The 16,455-nt window shown below is 35.4% G+C and overlaps 1 protein-coding gene across 1 annotated transcript in view; it reads right to left on the reverse strand.

Moving 5' to 3' along the window:
* The window catches only part of EMB (embigin), a 105,464-nt gene that overhangs the window by 6,429 nt on the left and 82,580 nt on the right, over positions 1 to 16,455 (reverse strand). Inside the window, exons 4-9 of the mRNA XM_021076596.2 lie at positions 14,355 to 14,541; positions 14,032 to 14,120; positions 5,840 to 5,967; positions 3,623 to 3,902; positions 2,781 to 2,814; positions 202 to 256 (exon numbers count right to left, since the gene is read on the reverse strand). Coding sequence (XP_020932255.2) covers positions 202 to 256; positions 2,781 to 2,814; positions 3,623 to 3,902; positions 5,840 to 5,967; positions 14,032 to 14,120; positions 14,355 to 14,541 — 773 coding nt within the window. The remainder of the gene's footprint in view (positions 1 to 201; positions 257 to 2,780; positions 2,815 to 3,622; positions 3,903 to 5,839; positions 5,968 to 14,031; positions 14,121 to 14,354; positions 14,542 to 16,455) is intronic.

A 16,455-nucleotide genomic window follows, 5' to 3' on the forward strand; every position in this document is an offset into this window, starting at 1 on the left:
GTTACATGTTCTATGATAGAAAAAATATGCCATTTATTTGTATATAACTGTATATTCCCCTATAATGTAAGAAAAACATATCCAAGCACATAGTGAATGACTAGGTCTTTTGTGAAACTAAAAATGGTAGATGAATTAATAGATAGCTTATGCATATTGAATTTTAGCTTTTATTTGGAATATCATTTGGAAGCAGCTTACATTCTTTCTGTGCCTGGTGGCATTATTTTCTATACCATTGCTATCATCGGATTTCCTGTATGGAAAACAAAAAAGAAAATTACTGTATGATTACATTGCATACACCACCTATCACATGACCATCAGGTTAAAATGTAAAAGGTCAATGAAGACAGAATTCATTCTTCTGAAAAATATTTTACTCATAATGTTGACTTTGATAACATGCCATTGCTTGGAGAGCAACTATTGCCACAGATCACAGTGATAAAGCCTTGTTTATTTTATGCAGAGAGAGAACTACTTCTCCCCAATCATGAGTATGTGGCCATAATTTATATGTTGCTTTGACACATGCATGATAATAGCCAATCAGGAGCTCATCCAATATGTGAGATATAGGTTCTGTAATTGAACATGCTCGTTACACTGAATTAGAGGTTAAATGTGGTTCTTTATCTATCCAGTATGCACCAGAGTAAGGCCACAATGCGGGCTCGATTCTTAAGACAAGAAAGACTAAACTAAGTTACAAGGATACATAATTAATATCCTTCTAGACCTTATGAGCGGGCTGGAGCTCATTAAGTTAGTACCCAGATAATAAATTCAGCCACCTAATCAATTATCTCAAAATTTGGGGGAGGGGGTAAGTAGGTGAGATTGTGTGGGTTAAATATCTGGGTGGTTCAGATAAATGAGTGAGCTCCTCGTTGAACTGTTTAAAATGACTAGCTTGTCTTGATGTAATACACTTAGAATTATTTTTAAAAGTCATTTTTCACCAAGAAACTCCATGAATCTCTGGTATATAAAAACATATATAAACATCATGTATAAAATGTATTGATAAATAATATTCCCTGTAAAGAAAAATTTATCCTCTAGCTAAAAATTCTGAAAAAGCATTGGTAAAAGGTTGCTCTAAATGAGTGTAGTTACCCTTGATTCTTGTGTTAAATCTGAAGACATTGAAATAACCTAAAGATGAGAAATGTGACTGCAGGGGAATGGATGGAAGCACTGGGGAGACTGAGCTGAGAGAACAAAAGAATCCAGGCGGTGTTGTAACTGTTTCAAATATCTGAATGACTGTCATGTTTTTTATAGGAAACCAAGAACAGGAAAGGTAATCAATACATGGGAACCAGAAAGATAAAACATTCAAATCAATATAAATAAGATGTCCACGTTCTCCATAAAGAGGTTCAAATCCCCTACAATCATGAGAATCTCTGATTCTAAAACAATACTTTTTTCCTTTCTTGAGTTACGGAACTCTTGATACAATTATTTTATACCCTTAATTTAGAAGCTCATATCCTGTTGGTATATTTTGCCTGCCATGAGTAACTATTTAATGTTTATGAATATCTACATGACAACTGTCTGCCTCCCTCTGGCTCATGAACTGTGGCTATAGCACTCACACCTCAGAGCAAGCCCCTGTTGACTAATGAAGATAAACTTCAAGTGTCATGGGTTGGTAAGAGTTGTTCAGAGCACCTATTTCCCAGGTTTCTTTTGGATACTTTAATATCATCTCATGTTCTGGCCCACAGCCCTTGGTTCTGTTACTTGGACTTTAAGCCCATTTGGGGGCACCTCCTGCAGTGGGCTCTACTTTCAATTCTCTGGCTTGGTAGAACCAACAACTCCCACCTTCACCAAACCAAACGATATCCCTAATAATTTTCTTCCCAGTTTTTTTCATGTTCAGCTCAACTCTAAACAAAGGATACTGTAAGAGAAATAGTGGCACGGTGTATGTTCTTTCAAAAATAATAATAGAATTCTATCTCAGTAATTTTCAATATGATAGAGAATCAGAATCAGTGATAGACACTGAAATACAGATGACCAGGCACCAATTCCAGACATTTTGATCTGAGAGATCTAGTTAGATCTGAGTAACTGTTTTTTTGTTTTTGTTTTTGTTTTAGCTCTTCACGGCTGCACCTGTAGCATATAGAAGTTCCCAGGCTAGGGCTTGAATTGGAGCTGCAGCTGCTAGCCTACACCACAGCCATAGCAACACCAGATCCGAGCCACATCTGCGACCCACACCACAGCTCACGGCAGTGGATCCTTAACCCACTGGGCGAGGCCAGGTATCCAAACCACATTCTCGTGGATACTAGTCAGGTTCATAATCCGTTGAACCACAATGGGAACTCCCTGAGTAACTGTATTTTTAAAGAGCATCCTTAAAATCAAAAATATAGATGGGTTGAGAATCATTACTTTGCTCAAATAATACTTTCTTTTGCTTACTGAGTGCCTTCTGTGCATCCAAGCCTGTGCTAAGCATTTTTACATACAGGAAGTCATTTAATCCAAAAAACTTACGTGGTAAGTAACATTATTAAACCCATTTTTTGAGGAGGAAAGTGAAGCACAGACAAGTGAAAGTAAGTGGTGGAGGGGGATTCTACTGCAAGCAGATGAATGCCAGATGCCACTCTTTACCACAGCATGGACATATACAGAAGATAACACACATACTTTGTACTCTTTTTTCTCTAACTGCAGACATTTAATTTCATATTTAACTGTATTTTACTTAAGTGAAAATTAAACTGTAAAAAAATAATACTTACAGCTGTTCAATTTGTTCAAATTCTTTCCCATCATCTGTGTAACAAAAGAAAAATTGAACCAGTAAGATTGGTTTATTATTCTTAATGGAGCATAAATGTTCAAATCAGCTTTCCCCTGAATTCAACACCCCCAAATGCCTGTGCTGTTTTCCTGCTCTGAAATGAGAGAGACAGAGAGAGGCGTGCTCCTTTAGACGGCTGCGCCTCCAGCATGTCCACCTCCTTCCCTGCTCGCCCGACTGCAAAACTATCTGGAGTTTTGAACAAGCATAGTTTTGTGCCTGGGTTTGCCAAAACAGGATCGACTGATTTGTAATTATTTAGGTTATTAACAATTTAGTATAAAATCAGGGAAAAAAGAATGTAGGATGAATTTTCTTAGGGGATGACTGGTTTCTCAGCCTGTAATCCATCAGGCACAGGCTATGAAAACAAAAAACTGACAGAATATTTGATATTCTGGATATAACTCCAGAATATTTGATAAAACTTTTAAAAAATGAGTTAAAAAATGAGTTAAGTGAAAGAATAATTGTTTTTGAGATCTTTTATATAAACTTCTACAGAATTTCCTAACATTCCAGTACCGAAGTACGTATTACTTAATTGATGTGTTGGTACCAGTAACATCAAAGGGGAAAAAAAGGGCATGTTTTAACACTAAAAATTTTTAAGAAGTTGAAACAGGAAGATCAATATAAACTCGTAGCTCACTGTAACCATTGATATTAACATAAATACCACCACAAATAACAAAAGTTAGATTTTTCCCAAAAACTCTAGAGTCACTGTAATGTATTAAATCATAACATGAGAATGTTATCTAAAAAAAGAAATCCTACCTGATGGCTTCTTTCTCTTTTGGGTATACATTTCACAAAGTAGAATAATAGCCACTAAAAGAACAACCTCAGCAGCTATCGCAAGAAATGCTTTGAGGGGTACCAAATAACTCAGCACGACAAGTTCAATGTGTTCTTCACTCTCGCCTAGTTGGAATATTGCATGGCACCAGTAGGATCCCTGATCTTCCTCTGAAAGTTGCATTATCTTGAGCCTTGTTTCATTAGCGTTTTTTCCATTGATCACATACTTATCGTTTGTTTGAACACCAACAGGAACCTAGTATAAGGAGACATTAAAATCCATTCCTATCATATTACATAAAGATACATGTCCTGAATGATCTAGTTTTGAGTGAAAGCTATAAGATATTGCCAAAAAAAAAAATGCTTACTAGAAAAGACATATTAAAATTTGTGAGAAGTTGTACATAACAGAGCTCAAGTCTTATCAGAGTTTAATCTCTGAGGTAGCCAACAAAAGAAAAGTATGCTCTGCTTTAAGTACTTAGCACTGAGTGTTTGAAACTACAGTGTGCAAGTCACTGTGCATAAATATTCTCTGGCAATTAGAAATAAAGAAAAATTCCAGCTATTAAGGTTTCACATTCTAATCCCTGAATAGTTGTTCAAAATACTTCCTCCTCCACAAGTGCAGGCATACATTCATTAAATCAACTATTTATTAATGAAGCTATTAAATCTGATAATCCTGTAAAGGAAGATCACTGGCTCCTGGTATTGGGAGTTCCTCAGACTGGAAGTGAGAATGACATCTTCAGGCCTTTTCAAGCCGATGTAAAGGAATGGTAGACATCCCCATGAGCCTGTTTGATGTGGTCTGCAAACCTTCTGTCTCTTCATAGCTGAATTTCTCTCTCAGACAAGTTGGTTTCTGAGATTCCTTGGGTTTTCCTTAGTCTTTTAACATCTGTACTAAGTTATTTTGGCACTAATTTATTTAATCCATTTAAATAATTTTATTTTATTCTCAGGCCATTTGATGTCTTTGTTGCTCTATCACTCAACTGCACTGATCAATAATGCTAATCTGCATTCAAATATTCTTAGAGGTTATCTGATGAAGTTTCTGTGAGTATAGCAAATGGAGACTACATTCTAAAAGTTTAACATAATTAGATTAAATCTATTTTTTGCCTAGTATCACATATGTATAAATTAGGCTATGCATTTCAAAAAATATGGCTGTTTTTATAAGTTTACATGCTTTTAAAATATATCTACATACACAGAATGATTAATTATCCTAATCATCAATAAGAAGATAGTACAAATATTAATGCTTTAAGTTTATTCCTAAGTGACTTAGAGCTATTTCTTTGAAAACTCAAACCAGTGTTATCACTGAATCCCTTTTAAAGTCCTTCCTCTGTTGTCAAAAAACCTATGATAGCATCAATATTGTCTAATAAGGAATTTAATATTTCACTGTAAGATCTACAGTGTCTCATACTGTTCCTTCTAGAATTGCCTTTATAGGACTTTAATTTCATTGTTCACTGGCCCCGGAGCAATAGAAGGGTGTCCCCTAAAGGGCAATATCCTAATTTTCCCTGCTATTAGAGACTATTTGGAAGGCAGAAAGAGAGCCAGAAGTGATTTCTTAATACTCATGTTGTTCTTAATAGCAGCTCTTTGAAAAGCCATTAATTCTTTAATAGGAATTTAAAGTATTTGGTTTTCCCTAAGGTCTCTGGAAGCCCAAAAGAGGTCAATGACACTTACTAAAGAACCCAGAACCTAAGTTTACATTACCAAATTTTCATTCTTTTCTCCAATGCTAACATTGTATTGCATTCTATCATAAATGTTTCCAGAGGCAGAAACAGGAAGAGAAAACTCCTTTTTTTTTCTAATTACTTTCATGGAATGGTAAGAAAAAGAAATCATTTTAGTTGGGGTTATGTCTAAACTTGTCAACCAAAAATGAAATGTAACTACCTTGTATAGAATTTAAATAAATTGCTAAGTCTAAAAACAAAGTAATAGCTAATGAAACATTAAGAGTATTTTCAGATATGTAATGTAACATGCTAAAAACATCAAATGACAACTCCCATTCACTGTTCATGACCATATACTAAAGAACAAGATAGTAGAAATATAAATAGTCCTAAGAACTCTGAGTATATTATAATTTTATTATTTAGCAAAAGTTTTATTTTGTTTTATTCAAGTCAAAAAATATGGTATTACCTGTACACTCCCATTACTGCTGTACCAGGTCCAATTTAAAGGCAAACAGTCTTTACATTTACACATTAAGACAACTGAATCCCCCACATATGTGATCAATGGTTTGTTTTTTCCATTAAGTTGAGGAACTAAGGAAAATGTAGAGAAATGTAAGTTACTGAGTTTGAATAGAAGGGATGTATTCAATTTGGAGACATTTTCTCCTTTCATTTTCCCACTAATAAGATTTTCTTTCTGTAATATTTCTACAAATGAACTAATTTACAGTAATTAGGATGTATAGTTGTAGTAGGGTATATAGTGCAATATAATTATCAGTAATGTAGAAACAGAAGAAAGGTCTTCTATTAATAAGCCTAGTAACAAAAGTTTTATAATAAACTATTACATGCTTCAGATCAGAAACTTCATGCTTTCAAGCCTGTTCCTTCCACCTACTAAGTTACTTTTGCACATTTGTTTTCATAGTTTACCCTTTGATGGCACTTGAGTAAGGAGACAAAATATTCAGGAGTTAAAATCATTAGTTGACATGGATTTATGAAGAGCTGGAAAATCTGGGAAGTTGAGAAAGGGACAAAGGAAATGTAAGAGAAAGATTACAGAGTAGGAAAGAAAGTGAGATTAAAAAAACACCTTCATGTGGTTTTGTAAAAACAAAAAACAATCATTGTGATAAATTTTTTATTCATTGTGATATTCTTACTGATAAATGCCATCAGTAAAAAAATAAAAATAACCACTAAATTTAGGAAAAAAAAATGTTTTAAGGCTATGAGTAACCTGGGAAAGAAAATTAAAACATAAGAACATAAGCAAAGTAATAAAAAGCCAACCAGTAGTCTCCATGGTGGAATCAGTTCTTTCTGATCGACCTCACAGGATGTATTATACAATGTACATTCACATTGGAGATGGAGACTTATCAACAAAGATGACTTTTGCTGATTTTTTTTTCTTTTACTAACTTTAGCAGGTTTCATACTTTGTTTTTCTTTTTTGTTTGGTTAGCCAACAGAAAAAGAATGTGTGAAATTATGTCTAAATTTTTAATACGTGTTGAAAAATTTTATAGATATTGTTTGATAGTCGCTTGGTATCCTATTTTTGAATTTTATTTTGGGGAGGATCAGGATGGAAAATAGAAAGATCAATTTTAATTGCAAATTTAGGTTTCTAGATTAAATACATTTTCTAAATGTTCTTGACTTTCTACAACCCAAAGCTAAATAGGCATTTCCTGGATGTGTGAATTGTAAAGATGAGGAAGGGGGAAATAATTGGTAATAACTAGAGAATTTCTCACTTCTATAACCACTTGTATGGGGGGGATAGGGTTGGATTTCTTTAGAGGTTCAATCTTTAGGAGATTGCAATAATGACTATGAGAAGTCTTCAGTTTTCCTTGTTGTTTAAAATGGACCTAAATACAATTGCACATATCACCCTCTCCTTCATCAGTAATATCTGACCAGCAGTGCTGAATGAGGCACTGCTAATTACAAAGAGATGCAAATGAGGATGGCATATCACCAGTGAAAGTGTAAATGTTCAAGTATTCATAAGAAAGATGACAGAGCAATCTGTAAGTCAATGGCTCTTATACTTTTCATAATCAAAGAAATGTGTTTTGATAAAATTGAATGATCTACAACTTTACATTAACCAAAGATGTGAACTACTAATCAGAATTTATAACCATGCTACTTAATAGTTTATGAGCACTAGTGAAGTACTACTAGGGTTTCCTAAGGGATGGGAGAAGTGACCGCATGTGACTGGTGTGATTGAAGCTGTCCCAGCCAGAAAAAATTGGTGAGTTGACCTTATCAGAAGATATTCCGAGGACTCCTTTTGAGGGGCTACTAGTGTCCCATACTCCCTGTTAGTCACCTTTAGGCTGAGGAACCATAAGGGAAATGTGATTAATTCATGTCCATTTCAAAGGTCAGATCATGAGTGATTGAAGTAGTCCGCACAATGTGACAATGATGTGACAAAGATTTGGGGCCAGGAAATATCTGAATTAGCCTAATAGCTTCAATGTTCCTAGTGTTGAGGACATAGGTAGGTCATATCCTCCCTTACAATTTTACTGTAAAGAATTAAGTACAAGAACATAATACCTAAATTATTTTGCTGTAAACACCACAAAATTTAAACTTCTGTTGTGATCATGTAGGTACTCCTTTTCTTAAGTGAGCTTTTTTACAACTTGTAATGCCCATAGCCTTTCTACGTCAACCCGCTTAATAGCATGGGTTATTGTCATGTGTAAAAATGGCCAGCTCTCGATGTGGAATAGAGAAGAAATGAGACTTAGAATAAAAGAACTGGAAATTCATTTGAATTCAACACCCCCCAGTGAGGAAAATGGTCCAAACTGAGTCTTTACAGAACACCCAGCCCATCAGAGAACGGTAATTAAAAGAGATTAAAATGGTGAAAAATAAAAGATGAATTCATAGGATACAAGGCCCAGAAGAATGAGGAAGCAGTAGCTTTGAGGTGCTGGTGATGGCACCAACCCATCCTTTAATAACATTTATAAAAAACTTTTCAGGAAGCTGTAAAACAAATTTTGCTGCTTGAAACCCTCATTCAAGTCCTTGGCTAAAGCAGGCGAGTAAGATTTTGTTTGTATAAGGATTACAATTTAAGCATAAATTAGAACAATTTAAATCAGGGGACCTAATTACTGCTCCCTACCATAACAAGAAGTGAAAGTGGTTAAAAGTTAGAAAGAAATTATTGTTTCCAGTGTGGTAAATGGAGCAGAAAGGATACACAGAATAATAACTTTATGTGTTATTATAAACCTAAGAATAAAAAGGAAATGGTCCATTCACCACTTACTAGATTTAATAAGAAAAGGCAGAATAAAACAACTAATACTATGCCACATCATGAGCCAAATTCTTAAATAATACACATTTTTAAATAATACATTTTTATATACTACATTTTTTAAAAGAAAAGAGGGTCTTTTGCATAAGTGTTCTGCCCTATTAGATCAAGCTACTTTTGTTAGTCTGTGGCTACCCCTTCAGGGCCATTCGTAGACCAGACATCAGTCTCATGGAGGAAAATAACCAATATAAGAAAACTGGAAGCAGCTCTAGGATCCAAGAGAAAAGGCTGACCACATGTACTGATATTAACATAACTATATTTTAAGTTTCTAAGAAAGGAGACAATACATTTAAATGTCACAATGTTAAAGGCCTACATTAGGTTGAACCATGGAACGTCATATTTTGTTTCATTCTTCCTTATGATAGAGCCTCTTTCCTTACTAGACAGTGAAGGCAAAGGCAGCAGAATGCTGGTCAGTGGTCTGGCCTGAAGTCCCTGGTGACCTCGGTATTAAATTCCCTCCTCTCATGAACCCCCCAGTTTTCCAGTCCTAGAGGGGAAGATTGTACTGGATGGGTCAGTTCCAGAGCACTGATTGGGCCCTGTTTTCTTGGGCTGGGAATGTGGAGTTACGAATAACTCGCCCTCATGCTCAGCATCTTTTCTGTGGCTCAGGAGGATATATACTCCTACTTAGAGTGGTAAGTACCAAATTGAGCTTAAACTGTAAAAGAATAAGTGACTCTGCTCTGGTTTAAGGCCAGTAAGACCTAACTGAGGAAAATGAAGCCACTCAAGGATTTCAGCAAGGTTTGTGGCCACAGCTGGCCAATAAATAACAGATGTTTCTTTTCTTCAGTGTCTCTTTATTGTGTATATGTCCATATTTGAAATTTCATTGTGAAGAGGAATGATTGGACCAGGTGAGAATGGAGTTATCCTTAGGGCTCCTGACAAAACACTATCAATTCAATACCAGTTTCTAATTATACTTCTTTCCAATATCCTCAACATCTGGTGGTGTTTTATTACTAAATGAAGTATGAGAATAGAGAAGGACTTGAGGGATAAAGTCCCACTTGGAAAGATCAACCCTACTTTAGGAGAGGCCGCAAATAAAAACCTGCAGATTAAGTAGAGATTTGAGCTTGGCTAAAGTAGGGCTTATTTTCTGAAGCCACAAGTTTCCTTCCAAACCTCAGATGGAGCCAAGCCACCCATCTTGAGTTCCATGTGGAAAGGTATAATATGTACATATTTGGCACTGCTTTTTAATAGTGTGGATCTGATGCAATTACTTCTAGAGCTATGCTGAGCTCACCTTAAAACAAACACTGCTTTGAAGGCAGACTGTGAAACTGGTCCCACTGAACACTAGGTAAGGGCACAGTTTCTGCTTTCCCAGCTTGTTGATCTCCCAGATACCTATCCTGTTTCTCAATTTCAGCATGTTTCTTCCTAGAAATTAATCAGATCATGTTTCAGCAGGAAAATGTGTTAAAATATGATCAAAATATTGAAATTCACCCACAGGCTAAGAATCAAAAGTGGAAGAAAAGTAACCTTTAAGGGGGGGAAACCTGGCAGAAAATACACTCCTCTGCTGTAAGTCTCTAAGCGGCAGAGGCTTGGGACGTGTAACTGGTAGCTGAAGGACACTTTTCAAAAAAATCTTGGGTATTTTATGAGGTTTAGAGTGAGGAACACATGGGTACACTATTAAACCATCCCAATTAAGTGTTAAGGTTGGGGTACAGACTACAAATAACTGATAGTGACTGAGACATACCACAGGGAAGCAAAACCCAAAATCCACTTTCTTTTCATCTCTTCTGTTTTCTTGACTATCCCCTAAATTAATGGCCAAGTGACATTAACCACTGCTCTATTATGCTTTATATAGCTGATAACAGCAGTAAGGATCTAAATTACAAAATGCACTGTGCTCAGGGAACATTAATTTGTTCAAACTACTCCACAGGTAATGGTTGTTTCCGGGCTTCTGCCTATGTTTAGAAATATTGGTGAATAGGAGGACAGTGATAGAGCATTGTAATATGTCCTATTGACCTTTTGGAACTCTGGGGTTGAAAGAATCCAGGTTTGAAGATGGTGAAATTGCTGATTCATACTAGTGTCTAGCAAGATGAGGTCTAGGATCCACTCAGTGAAAAGTAGAAGCCCTGTGAAGCTGTAAGGTTAGAGATTTATATTTGCAGATTTGTGGACTAGAAAATATCAGCCTATGTCATTTTTGGCTCAGAGGTTTTAGGTGTCATGAAATTAGGAAAAAGATTCTTCCATATAGGTCAAAGACAGCTAACTAGGCTTGACCACTGGAGTTTGAGGTTGAAGTTCCAACTGATTCTATTACTCTACTCTGCCAAACTTTGACTCCTGGGATGCTTCCCAAAGAGCAGAGAGGGTGGAGCCAACGCAGGTTTCATAGAACACGGTACTATCAAATCTCATCATGTCTTCCAAGAAGTTTTATGTCATATTACTTTTCCTCTACCAAGTAAATTTCTGCATCTTTTTACTACGAGATCTTTAACATTGATGATTATTATAGAAATTTTCAGCATCTACGTCAGAATATTTGACCCACTACTGAAAAACTTTGTACATCATCACTCATCTTTCTTGGTGAAAGATAGTCTCTACCGTATTAGTAGTTGCAAGCTTCCAGTGTGACTCCTGCTGTCTTTCCTACACTGTCATCCAGAGCCAAAGTCAGCAGATTTTTTGCACCTTACTAATCAGTGATGTTGAAGCCCTTTTACAATCTTGTAGTAATAAATCAACCTGTTTCCCTAAGGCAGAAGGAAGGACTTTGCTGATAAATGGCTCCAAGGACTCAGTCTCATGCACTTTAGTTGAATCTGTAGTCAACAATAGGACTTTTTTTTTTTGGTGGGGGGTGGGGGGAGCTCAATTTTAAATAGAGGATAAAATAGGATTTTCATCCACACTCAATTGGTAAGATAATCCTTCTTAGCAAAAGCTATAAGCAATCCATGTGTAAAAAGAGTAAAATAGGATATTTATAAAAACATATACCATTCAGAAAGCCTTATAATATGTAATTAAATAATAACTATAATATGAATTGTTTCTCAGATGCCTTTAAATTATATTTAAATGAAATGATTCTTCCAAGCAATACTCAAAGAGAATTATTGTTTTACCAAATAAAATCTAGAAGGGTTCAACTTATTAATTGTATGGAAAATCTTTAAAACAGTGTAACAATGTAAAAGTGACATTGTTAAGGGGGCATCTAAAACTAATAAACTGAACCAAACTGCTTTGAGAAAACTATGAAAAGCAAATAGGTAAATATTCAGTGGCTCTTTAAATTCCTCAAGCATTTGATTTCAAACCTAGATCTTGTATAAGTACTTCTGACGCCAGCCAGCATCAACCTAGTTACTCAAAATAGGTACGAATCAAGAGGCCTTCTTTAAGGCTTCTTGGCATTAAATGTATTGGTATATTGAAAACTAAAATGCTTCCACTAATCTTCACATTAGAGGACAGAATGATCACTTCCAAATAATAATTTAAGTAATTAGTTATAAGACTACTAACAAAAAAATGTAATATATTCAATATTTATAATTTGAACAGGCATGACTAGTGCATACTTCTAGAAAACAGTGCTATTTAGAAGAAGGGAAAAAGCAGTTTTAAAGTTGAATCTCCTGGAAGCATTTTGAGCCTCAAGATTTGATAAGTATTTCTTCAAGACCTTCTTTACACATTTAAAAGAGCCTCAATAAAATGTTTACTAGGATTATGTGTTTGTGTGTGGGCATGTGTGTCCTCATGTGTTTAGCATAAGTTAGCTCATTAGGGTGGCATGGGGAGAAAAAAAGACTGGAGAAAGAAAGAAAAAGAAAAAGGGAAGTGATGAAACGAAATAAAGGGGCATTCCCATTGTGGCTCAGTGGTTAATGAATCCGACTGGGAACCATGAGGTTGCAGTTTCAATCCACGGCCTTGCTCGGTGAGTTAGGGATCCAGCGTTGCCATGAGCTGTGGTGGGGTCACAGACTTGGCTCAGATCTGGCGTTGCTGTGGCTGTGGTGTAGGCCGGCAGCTACTGCTCTGATTAGACTCCTAGCCCGGGGACCTCCATATGCCACTGGTGCGGCCCTAGAAAAGACAAAAAAAGACAAAAAAAGACAAAAAAAAAAAAAAAAGAAAAGAAAGAAAGAAGGGAATGAAATGTATATGATATATCTGTCCCTCACTAGATTAAATTTGGCAAATAGAGGAAAGAAGGTTAAAAGAGAATGTACATGATCAAAATAATCAAAAGATGATAGTTTCTGCCTTTGCAGAGACCAAAGCGCATAAATAGAAGGAGTTATTATATTTATCCTGTAGGAACATTTACAAAGCCACATGAAGGAAATGAATCTGAGTGGAGAGGGAATATGGGGAGGGAATAAGGAGGGAACCATCTTAAATCATGGCAGTGATAAAGCAGGCCATTCTGCTGTTGATGGGACCTTGGGGACAGTATCCATATTTTGTTAGAGCAGCTAAACAGAGTTCACAATTTTTAGGGAAAGTAGAAAATAATTTCTCATGTACCCTGGGAAATTAATGTGGAGCAAAGCCCAAAATAGTTAATATGGCAACAGACTGCATTTCCCAATACCAGCAGGGACAGTGACATTCACTAATCCATCACAGAATGTGGGATTTCTGTGAAGACAATTGCCCTACTTGAACAACTAGTCTTTATTATGAAACTGAGACCTTTAAAGTTTTGGTTTAAGGATGATATAGGTAAAATACTTTGAGTTGTTTTTTTTTCCCACAGGAGAGAGCTGTGGATTAGATTCTCAGGTTCATCCTTACTTGACGAAATCAAAAGCAGGCAACCTTTGTGCATCTCCCTATTATTTCTAAATTTCATGGGTATCTAAAATCCCAAGTCCTGAAGCCACTGATGCAGAACACTAAAGTATATTCTCACAGTCTAGGAATATAATAAGCCAGACACCAAGAGGAATATTATAGAAGCTCTGACTTTAGAGAGCTGAACAAATAAATAAATTCAATAGACAGATGCAAGAGTCTCAGAAATAACCTGGCAGCCTGCAAACTCAAACCTGTACTTTTAATCTGGAGGAGGCAGCACTGAGAAGAAATTGGGAATCTCCATTTTCAAGGTCACCACTTCTGATTCAATGGGAAGTATATGATGATTTTCTTTCGGCTGTATTATGCTTAGTATTATAATTACAATTTTAAAATTTGAGGATTTAGAATTGTAAGAATATAATGCTGAAGTCATTATTCTATAAATTATTAGTACTGACCTTTGAAATTAAATGTGCCCCTTTGTTCCTTTTTCTCTTCAAAGAAACAAGAGTAACTTCCCATTTGCTTGCTGTTAACGATGGTGAACCTAAAGATAATTTAAGTTATTACTATAGGTTTAGTTCTCAAAGCACTTCTTAATGAAAGAAAAGACTTAACCATTAATCAAAATTTAAAAATAGAAACAATTATGTAAATATGCAAATTAGAATATTAGCATAACATTCAAACGACAGCAAAGGAAAGAATGCTCAGTTAGCAAAAATATTTAGAATTTAACTAATTTTATCTAGCTATACAGATTAAAAGTTTGTATACTCACATGTATTGGGTATACAGGAGCCTTCCTGTTACATTGATGAGATAATTATTCTTAAGTAGTTCATCATCTTTTTTCCAAGTCACATTTACTGAATTCAGATCCCTAGATGTTGTGAATTGGCATGTGAGTTCTATATTAGAAGGTCTTTCTAAAGTGATATTTTTTTCTACTGGCTTATTGGAATGTTCTGTTAGCCAAGAAAGAAAACAAACAAAAAACATGTAAAAGTTAATATTTAGGGGAAATCCAATATATAATTTAAATCATCAATAATAGTGTTCTATCAACAGTTTCCTAATGTAACATTCCTTTGAAGAATTATTCTTATGTCAACATAGATTTGGGTCCTTTTATTATTCTTTCTTAGGCACAGCTGAAGAAAGGTTTTGTTACAATAATGGGATCACAAAAGCCTAAGGCTGTGATCTTAATCTGCTTAAAATCTCTAGCTGACAAAGATTTAGGGGATAGAGTAATGTTTAAAGAAATACCTCTGACAGTGTAGAAACAGTAGCATTGTAAAAACAAACAAAAACTAGTGGGAAGAGTAAGGAATGACTGTTTTAACTCTTCAGTAATCATATTATTGGTAGTCACTTCAAGAATATAGAATATTTTGTGTATAATGGGGTCTGATTTACTAATTCTATCATTCCCAGCCTTATTAATACTTAAGAACTTGTACAGATGGGATAAAGATACAGTTATGAAACAGAAGAATTCAAATAAACATCCTACAATTCAGAATTTTCACTGAATTTAAAATATCAGTACAAGGCCAAAGGTAATGTATTAAGATAGATATATATATACATCCCACTTAGGGAGAATACATAGAGCTAACTTTTTTTTTTTTTTTGAACAGTGGTAAATAAAGGAAAAATAATCAAGCACACTGCTTTTCCTACACTAAGTATATCACTGGTAATCAAATAATAGAGGAGCATAAATTTTTCATGTTATACTACACCACATAAAAGAAACAACAAAATCCAGATTGTGAGAAAAGTATACAAGATAAATGAACTGGATTTTTCAGCAGTAAATTAGAAAAGGGAGAGAGATAAACCTAAAAAATGATAATAAGACACTAAAAAAAAAACATTTTTTTAAAAAAAGTAAAAACTGGAATATTTAGGGATGTACACCTAGGTAATAAAAGAATTTTTTTGTCTCTTTTTTCTTTTTTTTTTTTTTCTGTAGCTGCCAGCCACAGCCACATCCACAGCAACTCGGGATCTGAGCCACGTCTGCAGCCTACACCATAGCTCATGGCAAAGCCTGATCTTTAACCCACTGAGCAAGTCTAGGGATCAAACCCGTGTCCTCATGAATACTAGTCAGGTTCGTTAACCACTGAGCCATGACAGGAACTCCAATTTTATTTTATTTTATTTTATTATTTTTTTGGTCTTTTTGCCATTTCTTGGGCCACTCCAGCGGCATATGGAGGTTCCCAGGCTAGGGGTCGAAACGGAGCTATAGCCTCCAGCCTACGCCAGAGCCACAGCAAAGCGGGATCCAAGCTGCATCTGCGACCTACACCACAGCTCACGGCAACGCCGGATCCTTAACCCACTGAGCAAGGGCAGGGATCGAACCCGCAACCTCATGGTTCCTAGTTGTATTCGTTAACCACTGCGCCACGACGGGAACTCCCGGGAACTCCAATTTTAAAAAGCGAGGATATGTCACTACAAAAATCAGAATAGTGATGGTTACTTTTAATGGGAAGAAAAGGATTGTGTTTAGGAGATGGCAGTGCATTACATGCTTAATAATATAGTATTATTAAATATCATGCTTAATAATATAGTATTATTAAAAGGTGAGTACAGGGAATTCACTTGTGGTGCAATGGCTTGGGCATCTGGTATTGTCACTGAGGCAAGGGCTGGATCATGGACACAGCCAAAAAAAAAAAAAAGGAAGAAGAAGATGTAAAGTGGATAGAATGGAGAACCAACATATAGAAAGTAAAAAATATAACTTAAAATAGCATAACATCACTTTTAATTACATTTTAAAAAACTTTACAAAAATGATTCCTTAAGCAATGATCAGGTGCAAAGTTTGCAAACAGTGAAGTTCAGATAGTGTG

This window comes from Sus scrofa, chromosome 16, assembly GCF_054392235.1.
Source record: "Sus scrofa isolate SSC_HxYL_T2T_F1_AM1 chromosome 16, Sscrofa_HxYL_maternal_Yorkshire_Landrace_v2.0, whole genome shotgun sequence".
NCBI lineage: Eukaryota > Metazoa > Chordata > Mammalia > Artiodactyla > Suidae > Sus > Sus scrofa.